Below are 12813 nucleotides of genomic sequence, written 5' to 3'. Positions count from 1 at the left end.
TGATGGTGCAGGCGCTGAACGCCTACGGGCCCGGCCCCAAACCCGCCGTTGTGATCGGCCACTCCGGAGAGGACTGTGAGTCTCGCACCTTTAGCATTACTGCATGACTAGCGTAGCGCTGCTAACTCCCAGAATGCTGTGTGCAGTTCCCTCGGCGGCCCCGGGTCTGGTGCAGGTGGTGGTGGTGAACAGCACGCTGGCGGAGGTGCACTGGGAGCACGTTCCTCCGCGGTCCGTGCGCGGGCGACTGCAGGGCTATAAGGTACGGCTCAGAGTCATGTGAAAATGAAGCATTGCTTGGTGATTGGTTGAGCTAAACTGGTATTATCTAATTGTGTAGTTAAATTTAACAGCTGACAGATATTCAACATAACTCATGTGTGAGACAGTCTAACAGAAGGACGGACAAAACCAGTCAAATATCAACTGAGTTCTGCTCATATTTTATTACCATTTTCTAAACTATAGCGAATAAACTGTGATAAAGTGAGAAATATTTTCTGACACGATATATGGTTGCACCCCTACTGTTTTCAAATAAATGATGCTTATGAAATCAAGATGACTTTTGCTCCTGGGAAATGTTTGAGGGTGTGATCTTAGACTAGTGCATGCTGGGATATACGAGCGTGTGGAAACTCTGTTGTCGTTGTGCAGGTCCATTACCAGCGCGAGCGGAGTTTACACCGACACAACTCTCACCACGGCGAGCAGCGGAGCGAGAGCTTCGGGCCCAACAGAACCCGCGGGAAGCTCCCGGACCTGCACCCGTTCAGCGTCTACAGTCTGCATGTGAGGGCGTTCAACAGCCGCGGGGAGGGACCCGCTAGCGCCCCGCAACGCTTCGAGACGCCGGAGGGCGGTGAGAGCATCTGAACACTCGCTCAACCGCTTTATTCTCTCATATCATGACTTTATCATAATTCTGACTTTTTTCACAATTGCGACTTTTTATCCCTCAGTTTTGACTTTTTCTTGCAACTGTAAGTTTTTATCTCGCAATTCTGGCTTTTACTCTCAATCGTGAGTTTATTTCGCGCAATTCTGACTTTTTTCGCAATTGCAACTTTTTACCTTGGAATTCTTTTGCAAGACTTTTCTTTCGGCAATCATGACTTTATTTCTCATAAAACTGGCTTTTTTCTAGCAATTCTGACTTTCTTCACAATTGCAACTTTTTATCTCTCAGTTTTGACTTTTCTTGTAATTGTACGTTTTTATCTCGCAATTCAGATTTTTTTCTCGCAATTCAGATGTTTATCTCACAGTTTTGACTTTTTCTTGCAACTAAGTTTTTATCTTGTAATTCTGGCTTTTCCTCTCAATCATGAGTTTATTTCTCGCAATTCTGACTTTTCCTCGCTATTGCAATTTTTATCTCGCAATTCTGAATGTTTTCCTGCAGAGCAGCTTTACAGCTGAAATTGAACTCGTTTCATTAATGATGAACTTTACACAGTTAGTGAACTGAACTGAATCACCACTGAACTGATATGAATAATGACTCTCTGATCTTCTGTAGAGTTGCTTCACCACTGAATCTAAATGGGTCTCATATTTGATGAAGTTTGCATCATTGATTCTGTTTTCCTGTTTATCACTGTGAAACTGCTCTGAAATGATCTGTACTGTATAAAGCGCTGTAGAAATAAAGCTGACTTGACTTGAAGGCACAGATTTTGTGGTCTGTATGGTTCCAGTTCCCGGCGTGCCGTCGTTCTTCCGCGTGTCGGCTTCGGATCTGGACTCTCTGACGCTGGAGTGGGCTCCACCTCACGAGAGGAACGGCCGTCTGACCGGATACACCCTCAGATATCAGACGGGTGAGAGAACCTCTCCTCACCTAAGATCTAAATCTACAGCAGCTTTTGATTGGCTGAAATAACATGACCCCGCCCCTTTCCGCTCTCGCTCCGCCTCCAGTCAACAGCAGCCATGACGTGGGTCTGCTGGATGAGATGGATCTGCCGTCCAATCAAAGCAGTGTAACGCTGCACAACCTCCATCACAGCACGCGCTACAAGTTCTATTTCAGTGCCAAAACACAGCAGGGATCCGGTCCTGCGCTCACCGAGGAGGCCGTCACCATCCTCCACAGAGGTACGTCCACTAGACAGGGCACATTAGCGTCTCACCATCCTCCACAGAGGTACGTCCACTAGACAGGGCGCACTAGCGTCTCACCATCCTCCACAGAGGTACGTCCACTAGACAGGGCTCACTAGCGTCTCACCATCCTCCACAGAGGTACGTCCACTTGACAGGGCTCACTAGCGTTTCACCATCCTCCACAGAGGTACGTCCACTAGACAGGGCTCAATAGTGTCTCACCATCCTCCACAGAGGTACGTCCACTAGACAGGGCGCACTAGCGTCTCACCATCCTCCACAGAGGTACGTCCACTAGACAGGGCGCACTAGCGTCTCACCATCCTCCACAGAGGTACGTCCACTAGACAGGGCTCACTAGCGTCTCACCATCCTCCACAGAGGTACGTCCACTAGACAGGGCTCACTAGCGTCTCACCATCCTCCACAGAGGTACGTCCACTAGACAGGGCGCACTAGCGTCTCACCATCCTCCACAGAGGTACGTCCACTAGCCAGGGCGCACTAGCGTCTCACCATCCTCCACAGAGGTACGTCCACTAGACAGGGCTCACTAGCGTCTCACCATCCTCCACAGAGGTACGTCCACTAGACAGGGCGCACTAGCGTCTCACCATCCTCCACAGAGGTACGTCCACTAGACAGGGCGCACTAGCGTCTCACCATCCTCCACAGAGGTACGTCCACTAGACAGGGCTCACTAGTGTCTCACCATCCTCCACAGAGGTACGTCCACTAGACAGGGCTCACTAGTGTCTCACCATCCTCCACAGAGGTACGTCCACTAGACAGGGCGCACTAGCGTCTCACCATCCTCCACAGAGGTACGTCCACTAGACAGGGCGCACTAGCGTCTCACCATCCTCCACAGAGGTACGTCCACTAGACAGGGCTCACTAGCGTCTCACCATCCTCCACAGAGGTACGTCCACTAGACAGGGCTCACTAGCGTCTCACCATCCTCCACAGAGGTACGTCCACTAGACAGGGCGCACTAGCGTCTCACCATCCTCCACAGAGGTACGTCCACTAGACAGGGCGCACTAGCGTCTCACCATCCTCCACAGAGGTACGTCCACTAGACAGGGCGCACTAGCGTCTCACCATCCTCCACAGAGGTACGTCCACTAGACAGGGCTCACTAGCGTCTCACCATCCTCCACAGAGGTACGTCCACTAAACAGGGCGCACTAGCGTCTCACCATCCTCCACAGAGGTACGTCCACTAGACAGGGCGCACTAGCGTCTCACCATCCTCCACAGAGGTACGTCCACTAGACAGGGCGCACTAGCGTCTCACCATCCTCCACAGAGGTACGTCCACTAGACAGGGCTCACTAGCGTCTCACCATCCTCCACAGAGGTACGTCCACTAGACAGGGCGCACTAGCGTCTCACCATCCTCCACAGAGGTACGTCCACTAGACAGGGCGCACTAGCGTCTCACCATCCTCCACAGAGGTACGTCCACTAGACAGGGCGCACTAGCGTCTCACCATCCTCCACAGAGGTACGTCCACTAGACAGGGCGCACTAGCGTCTCACCATCCTCCACAGAGGTACGTCCACTAGACAGGGCGCACTAGCGTCTCACCATCCTCCACAGAGGTACGTCCACTAGACAGGGCGCACTAGTGTCTCACCATCCTCCACAGAGGTACGTCCACTAGACAGGGCTCACTAGCGTCTCACCATCCTCCACAGAGGTACGTCCACTAAACAGGGCGCACTAGCGTCTCACCATCCTCCACAGAGGTACGTCCACTAGACAGGGCGCACTAGCGTCTCACCATCCTCCACAGAGGTACGTCCACTAGACAGGGCGCACTAGCGTCTCACCATCCTCCACAGAGGTACGTCCACTAGACAGGGCTCACTAGCGTCTCACCATCCTCCACAGAGGTACGTCCACTAGACAGGGCTCACTAGCGTCTCACCATCCTCCACAGAGGTACGTCCACTAGACAGGGCGCACTAGCGTCTCACCATCCTCCACAGAGGTACGTCCACTAGACAGGGCGCACTAGCGTCTCACCATCCTCCACAGAGGTACGTCCACTAGACAGGGCGCACTAGCGTCTCACCATCCTCCACAGAGGTACGTCCACTAGACAGGGCTCACTAGCGTCTCACCATCCTCCACAGAGGTACGTCCACTAAACAGGGCGCACTAGCGTCTCACCATCCTCCACAGAGGTACGTCCACTAGACAGGGCGCACTAGCGTCTCACCATCCTCCACAGAGGTACGTCCACTAGACAGGGCGCACTAGCGTCTCACCATCCTCCACAGAGGTACGTCCACTAGACAGGGCTCACTAGCGTCTCACCATCCTCCACAGAGGTACGTCCACTAGACAGGGCGCACTAGCGTCTCACCATCCTCCACAGAGGTACGTCCACTAGACAGGGCGCACTAGCGTCTCACCATCCTCCACAGAGGTACGTCCACTAGACAGGGCGCACTAGCGTCTCACCATCCTCCACAGAGGTACGTCCACTAGACAGGGCTCACTAGTGTCTCACTGTCCGTTCTGTGAGTTTTCTGTTTAATTCACTACAGAGAAAGTGTCCTTTAGTTACAGTACAGGTACTTAAGTCTTAGTATGCCTCAAAAATACTGAAGTTATTATTATTATTATTATTATTATTATTATTATTAATGGTTTGGCCTCCTAAAACACTAGTGTGAATGTAATGTGGACTGGACTGGAGGTTTGAGTCCACTTTAAAGTCCAGTTTCAAGTCAATAAAAGACATTTTATTCTAACCAGTTTCATCACTGAAAATGGGTTTAAACTCTTAATTTGCTCTCAGAGATTAATGCATGTAACCTTTACATGTACACACTTCTCTTAGGGGGAGGAATGTCAGAATCCTGTGTGTGTTTTCCTTCTGATCTTTTAACCTTTCCTTTTTATAAATGTCCTCCTTCTCTTTCCTCCTTTCCTCGCTGATGTGACCTCTGATCTGCTGGAGTCACGTGATGCTGTGTGAGTGTGAGTGTGTGTGTATGTGTGAGAGAGAGTGTGTGTGTGTTTTCCAGGAGCTCGGGCACACCCCCCCAGCAAGCGGGTACAGCCGCTGTAGTGACATCATCAGTAGCCCCGCCCCTAACACGCTAACGTCACATGTCATTTCCCGCCCTCACTCTACTCACTCAGTAATCAGCGGCTCTCGCGTCAGTCGTTCAGTTTCTCCTCACGGATCCGCAGCCGGAGCTCATGCTTGTGTCTCTCTCTCTCAGCGCCAGCCATCGCTCCTGCGTTCGGGAACGTCAGCTCATCCGTGAGCGAGGACGGAGCGCTGATCAGTTGGGAATACTGGGGTCCCGAGAAACACCTTTATGTTGAATATATTATAGACAACAGTAAGACTTCTGCATGCGTGTGTCGTGCTTTATGATGATCAAACACATGAACATATAGAGTAGAGCTCATGTAGTCACTAACAGAGTTGTCCGACCGGGATACACTGCAAAACATGATCCTGATCCTAAACAGTCCTACACCTGGACACATTCACTGGAGAAGCACAAGGACTGAAGATGTTAAGTCTCGTTTAATGAGTTTGATCTTCAGCCATTGCTCTTCTCCAGTAAATGAATGTTTAGATAACTAGAAAACGAGACAGAAGCACTGAGGAGGAGCCTCATGTCTTGCAGTGAAGCCTCGTAACGGTTGAGTTGTTCAGTAGATTAACAGTATAGGAGGTCAGCAGGTGTAGAGATCTGAACGTGTGCTGGAAACCCTCAGGTGATGAAGACTGGCACACAGAGAAGGTCAACGGCTCTCAGTTCCACGTGCTTAAGGGTTTGAAGGAGGGTTTGTCCTACAAGGTGCGGGTGGTGGCCGGAGGTCGGGAGGACGAGCGCTCGCTCCGGCGCTCCGAGGAGCTGTTGGTCACGCTCCCAGGTGAGGCTTCCTCTCAGCCTCAAGGCCTTGTGGGATACGTGCCTGCTGTGATGCATGCTGGGAGATGTGTTGATGAGCGTCTGCATGAGTCTGTCTGTGCTCATGAGTCTTTATCCACTGATCAGCATGACTATACCCACACAAAATGAGGCTCTTCCTCAGTGTCTCTGTCTTGTTTTTCAGTACAAATATTCTTAAAGGGGACATATCATGAAAATCTGAGTTTCTCCGTGTGTAAGTGCTATAATCGGGTCCCGGTGCTTCTACCAATACAGAAAACGAAACAAAGAAACTTTGTTCTGGTGAGCCTTTCTCTGCAAGCATGTCTAAAAATAAGCCGATCAGATTTCGCTCTCCTTCTGACGTATGAAGAGGATCTTATTATAATATTACCGGCCCTTAATCTGCATGTTTACACACACCAGCCGACATTTGGTTCCACAAGCGACAACAGAGACCAGTTCTAACGCAATGATAAAGATCCAGCAAAGCCTGAAACTGTTCTGTGGTTGAGCACAGACGAGCACTGAACACTATTGACCAGAACATGTCACCGCTGTCTTATAAACACCTCAGGAACTGTGGACACTTGTGGAGAAGTTCAACATGATGATGAGATGATCAGTGTAACTCCACAACAACTACAGAAATGTCTCCACTAACATTCAGAAGCTCTTCCTGAGTCTCTCCGTAAGGCTGCACTCGCTCCTGGTTATTCTGGGATTCTGGATGAGTGAGATTGGCCTGTTATTGCCGGAGTTTCTGAAGCTCGTGTAAAGACTCCGCCCTCTTCTGAACGGAGGCGGAGCTAAAGCTCATTTGCATTTAAAGCGACACACACAAAAACGGCGCGTTTTTGCTCACACCCAAAAAGGGGCAAATTTGACAAGCTAAAATAAATGATCTGGGGGAATTTGGAGGTGAAATTTCACAGACACATTCTGGGGACACCAGAGATTTATATTACATCTGGTGAAAAGGGGCATACTGTGTCACCTTTAAATCAACATGTACTGGAGAAACAGACTGCAGATATTAAGTGTGCTGCATGTCATTGATGTATGTACTGGAAGACGAGAGTAACACTGAGTGTGTGTTTGAGCGTCCGCCCCTCGTGTGTCCGTGATCCTCCGTGACTCGCTGATGAACGGATCTGCCGTGTCTCATCCTCCTCCTCTTCCTCCTCTTCCTCAGCGATGGTGAGTCCGCAGGTGGACATCGCCACTCAGGGCTGGTTCATCGGGCTGATGTCGGCCATCGCTCTGCTCATCCTCATCCTGCTCATCGTCTGCTTCATCAAGAGGAACAAGGGCGGGAAATATCCAGGTGAGACTTGTGTGGACATTTACATCTAATCCTTTAGCAGACACTTGTTACATAACGTTTAATGTGGTTCAAGTAGCGAAAGAGTTTTTTATGGTCTTAGTATTAAAGGAGTAGTTCATTTCAGAATTATAATTTACTCTCCCCCACGTCATCCAAGATGTTTGTGTCTTTCTCGTTCGTTCGTTTGTGTGTGTGTGTGTGTGTGTGTGTGTGTGTGTGTGTGTGTGTGTGTGTGTGTGTGTGTGTGTGACTCTGATCTCTGATCTCTGATCTCTGATCGCTGATGTTTGTCTCAGTTAAAGAGAAGGAAGACGCTCACGGAGACCCGGAGATCCAGCCCATGAAGGAGGACGATATAACGTTTGGAGAGTACAGGTGAGAGAGCGCTGACCTGACCCCTGACCCCTGACCTCTGACCCCTCAGGAGACCACATCTGCGCAGTCAGCACTTCTCCACGACTCTGGGATTCTCCATCTTCATCTCCATCTGATCCGGATTCTGAGGGACTTGATCCGGTCTGCAGTTTTACAGGACGCTCCGCATGGATGAACTTGATCCGCACGTGTTTCCTGCATCAGATTGTGTTCCTGTCCCGCAGACCATCTTAGTTTAGCTTACAGATCTGAACATTTACAGTCTCTTCCTGCTTTACTCTGCACGCGAGACGGCCCGCGCACTTTACTCCTGTACAGCAATATTCTTTTATATCATTAAACGATTTCCTTGATTTTTTGAGATGATTGCAGTAGATGTTTATCTTTCCTCATCCCGTCACATGATGTGAATATGACATGCAAGCTTTTATATGAGTGTGTAGTAGACCATCATTCAGACTTTACTCTGTGTGTCGAGCTTCAGTCCTGTAGTGTGCGCTAGATGCACACGCACTCCTCGCTGATCTCAGTGTGTGATGTTGACGTCACACACACTGAATCCAGGCGGAAGGTAAGCGGGAATCTGCATGCGGATCCACTGGGAGAAACACAGTCATTCCAGGATCACACTTCTCTTGAACAGACTCAATCAGCAGAGCCCAGAGTAACCGATCACATCTGGAGTACCTGCACATTACACACATTAAGTGCTTGTGATTCGATTACATCACAGTTGAGAATGCTTATGATCAGATTTCCGTTCCTTTTTATTGATTACATATTATTCACACAGTAGATTATTCCCTGAATCTTCTTTGTCCTCTTTTACTGTGCATTTTGCTTTAAATTGACATGCAGGTAAACAAGCAAAATAGGTCTTTTTAGTAAGTGCTTTTTTGTTTTTAAATAAAAAATGTTTTAAATAAAAACAATAAAAAACACATTTTGCAATAAAAACACTTACAAAAAAAAATTTTAGTAAGTGTTTTTATTGTTTTTAAATGTAACTGGGTTTTTTTTTTATAAAAAATGAAAATATAAAAAAAATAAAAACACTTACTAAAATAAAAAAAATTCTTCTTCTTTTTTACCTGCAAAATATCTTTTTATGGAAGCTTGTTTCCGCCACGGAATAAAAACACTTAAAAAATGATTGCGACTTTTTCTCTCACAGTTGCGACTTTATATCTCGTAATTTTGAGAAATAAAGTCAGAATTGCAATGACCTTTCATTTTTCATGCTTTGGTGGAAACAAGCTTCCATACTTTTTAGTTTGCATTTTTAAAAATAAAAAATATACATTTTAAAATATAAACACTTGCTAAATATATATTTTGCAGGTAAATAAAAAACATATTTTTAACTAATTTTTTTTTTTTATATTTTCATTTTTATTTTATGATTATGATTTGTATAATTTTTATGATTTAAGTATTAGCTTTTCATGAACTCTGATGTATTGTGATGTTTAATGCACTTAAAGTTCATGGTAAAGAATGGAATGTAATTTCTGTTTTGTTTATGGTTTTATATCAGTGTGGAAGAATAATCTGTGATAGACGAGTAATCAAAAAGTAGTCGGATTACATTACCTGAAATGTGTAATCTACTAGATTACATTAGTAATGGTCATCAGTGACATAAGTGCAGTAATCAAACGTGCACTGGCAGTATATTATATACAGTAGATTCAGGGGAAGTGTGTCCACATGTCCATCAGTCGTCATGTGTGTGTGTGTGTGTGTGTGTGTGTTATGAAGCGCCAGCAGAACGAGTTTGTCTGCATGAACCGGATCAGATTCTGCTGATGCTTCTGAGATCAATCTGCTCTTCATCGTCACGCTTGGATGCTTCATCCGTCTGATGGTTGATCATAAATGAGATGATTTAAAGCTTTAACACTTGCTCTGAGATTCACGTCACATGTATGTGATGTTACATGTGCATGTGTGTTTCATGTCCTGTCACGAGCTCACTGAAATCATGATGCTCTTCCTCAGTGTGTCTGTCTCGTTCTCCAGCACAAACATCTAAACGCTCTAACCTTCCTCCTTCCCTCGCGGTCACAACGACCCCAAGCCCTGACATTATATTTAAATTTTTTTTTTTTTTTTTTTTTCAGAAAGCTTATTTCATTTTGATTATATTTTTTAATGCAGTTTATTATTATTTTACCTTTAAATGACTAGATTTGATTAATAAATAATAAATAAATTGTAATTGAAGCACATTCCTCACATTCTTTCAACTTAAATTCAAAATAACTCCCAATGTAAGATATTTTGAGCTGAATTAAAAGGGTTATGCATGAAATTGTGAGTCTTTGTCGACCTCTTGTGGAAAAATAATAAAACAACATGATATTTCATGACTCTAGCCACTAGATGGCCTTATAGCTCTATGTGGAGTAAATGAGCTGTTCCTCTGGGTCCTAAAGCCAGTCCTCTTCAGTGTGCATTCAGATACACAGGTAGACATTATAAAATAATTTTTTGGTAAAGTTTTAGCATTTTTCTTAGAATTTTGAACGTTTTTAGTTTGTTCTGTGTGTACTGAAGCATTCCTCGCATTCCTAAGGGGGTCAAATTGACCCGTGAATGAAGGATTTGTTACTTTTTTAAATTTCAGCAACAAAACTCCATGAATCCATTTTTTGTATTTGTATTTGTGGTTCAAGTGCGACAGAAGTCCTAGAGTCCAGGACCCCTCTGATGGACACTTCATTTTAATTTCAAAACGACCCGAGGGCAGGATGAGGGTTAAATCAGGACACATTTCCTGAAGCTGAAGACGCTCCGGTTCCTCTTCACGTCTCCAGGGAGTGTGTCCTGATGCAGGAGTGTGCAGATGTTTGAAGCGCAGGATGTTTGCAGTGTTTGCCTCATGGTTCACCTGTGGTTTCTCTCGCAGTGAGGAGGACCGTAAGCCGCTCAGAGTTAGCCCCACGCCCTCCAGCGGGACGGTGCCGCGCGACGGCAGCGAGGACAGCTTAGTGGAGTACGCCGACTCCGGGGACACGCAGTTCAACGAGGACGGCTCCTTCATCGGCCAGTACAGCGGCAGGTCCGGGCCCCCGTCTCCGGTCATCAACTCGCTGGTGTAGGACTGACCCCAGACCAGCTGGCGGGTTCACACACTCTCACACTGCAACACACTACTGGACATCTCAAAGTAAAGGGGAAGCTTTCTGACCCCGTTAGCAGATCATGGTTTGTTATGTGCAAACCTGCTGAAATTCTTCTTCTTCTGAGACTAAACTTAAACAGTAAACAGACGATCAAACCGCGAAAAATCCCATAGACTTACACTGTCTTTTACACAATAACTCTCAACAGCTTCATCCACCGAGTATTTATCACTAGCAAAGCCTGGTAGCTTAAGACATGCTACTCTAACCCTCACCCTAACCCATGCTCATTCAAAATAGCAACGTGCTTATTCATGTTAGGGTTAACCCTAACCCTAACCCTAACCCAACATGTTAAAACAAGCTAGTAACCTGTTAAATCATGCTTGCAATGTTAATTTACGTTAGCAATGTGTCAAAACATATTAGCAAACATGCTAATTCATGACAGCAATGTGATAATTAATGCTAGCAAAAAAAAAATTATGCTAACAACATGCTAGTAACATGCTAAATCATGCTAGCAATGTGCTAATTTATGTTAGCAATGTGTCAAAACATGTTAGCAACATACTCATTATTGCTAGCAAAATGCTAAATCATGCTAGCAATGTGCAAATGTATGTTAGCTATGTATCAAATCATGTTAGCAACATACTCATTCATGCTAGCAAAATGCTAAAACATGTTAGCAAAGTGTTCAAACATGCTAGCAACATGTTAGCAATCGGTAAGACATGCTAGTAATATGTTAATTCATGCTAACAATGTAATAAAACATGATAGCAAAATGTAAAATAACATTCAACACATGCTAAGACATGCTAACAACATGATAGAACATGCTAAGAAGCTTGTAAAACCTTCAGAACTTCAGAAAGGCTTTGTCAGGCCAACATAACACTTTGTCCCGAAGACTTTTACTTTATAGTTTTAAGCACAAACTCTCTTCGTTTTGATGATTTTTCAGGAAGCAAGTCTTAATATCTTCAGTCTTTGTTCTTCTCCAGTAAATGTGTCTTGATGTAAGAATGTTTAGATGTGTGTGCTGGAAAACGAGACAGAAACACTGAGGACAATCTTTGCACAGAACACAGTACAGTTTAATCCATGATGAAAATGTAAAGTCTGTCAGAATTCATAACATTTTTACCCAAGATTGAGTCAAACGCTGAGTAACCCTGACGGATAGGGTCATGTGACGCCACAGTCATGTGATGTCCAGTTTTGTGAACACAGCTGATGCATGATGACAATATTCTGATATTACACTAGAGTGCCTGTCCTCACTGCTCCGCATCATCACATCACATGACCCGCCACCCGCATCCTGACCTGCATGTGAACCTGTGCAGTTCCCATAGCAACCCTGTGAGGATGAGGATGAGGATGCTTCATCTTCCTGAATGCATTCACACTCGGATATGAGTTCATGTGCTAATGGAGGATCCCAGCGCTCTTTAATATTAACATGTGCGACTACAATTCATCTCTATAGGGGGAAATTCTCAACAGAATGTCTGGCTTATATTTCATCCCACAATCAATAGAAAAAAAATGGAATGATATTTTAGATAAAGAAAATATAGACGTTTTTTCTTCTTCTTTGCATTGCATTGCATGCAAGGCTATTTATGACGATTAAATACCCAATCTCTTATTCATAGAATTAGAGGAGATTTCATACTCATTACTGCCATGGACAAAATATACTTCATTTTCTTGATGCATAAAATATTCTTTATAATTTCAGATTTTGGGGGTTTTTCATGTAATTTACCCTATTTCTATTTTGCCTTGTTCAGTTTTTGTAGGTCAGCTCATCGAAATGAACTGTGTGTATGAAAGATGTGTTTATGCTTTTTTCATAACTTGCATCAAGTTTGAATTTGAAATGTTAAATGTTGTTTTGTAAAGATATTTTGTTACTGTAAATAAAGCGAGAGTTTGTTTGGCTTGAGG

At 45.3% G+C, this 12813-nt stretch overlaps 1 protein-coding gene across 12 annotated transcripts in view; it reads left to right on the top strand.

The window, feature by feature from the left end:
• The window catches only part of nrcamb (neuronal cell adhesion molecule b), a 67352-nt gene extending 54539 nt beyond the window's left edge, over positions 1-12813 (top strand). For 5 of the 12 annotated variants that reach the window (XM_084396695.1, XM_084396697.1, XM_084396696.1 and 2 more), the window contains 10 exons: positions 1-75; positions 147-262; positions 658-862; positions 1701-1823; positions 1924-2100; positions 5356-5478; positions 5864-6022; positions 7217-7348; positions 7645-7723; positions 10635-12804. The exon at positions 1-75 is cut by the window's left edge and continues 151 nt beyond it. In XM_084396695.1, the coding sequence (XP_084252821.1) occupies positions 1-75; positions 147-262; positions 658-862; positions 1701-1823; positions 1924-2100; positions 5356-5478; positions 5864-6022; positions 7217-7348; positions 7645-7723; positions 10635-10827 (1382 nt within the window). In that variant the 3' untranslated portion in view covers positions 10828-12804. Of the gene's footprint in view, positions 76-146; positions 263-657; positions 863-1700; positions 1824-1923; positions 2101-5355; positions 5479-5863; positions 6023-7216; positions 7349-7644; positions 7963-10634 lie in introns of those variants that run through there. The other 7 variants (XM_084396700.1, XM_084396691.1, XM_084396698.1 and 4 more) reach the window with 4 other exon arrangements.

The sequence above is a fragment of the Rutilus rutilus genome (genome assembly GCF_951802725.1).
Source record: "Rutilus rutilus genome assembly, chromosome: 23".
Lineage (NCBI taxonomy): Eukaryota > Metazoa > Chordata > Actinopteri > Cypriniformes > Leuciscidae > Rutilus > Rutilus rutilus.
Note: the sequence above shows the minus strand (reverse complement) of the source record. Positions and strands in the feature narration are given on the sequence as shown.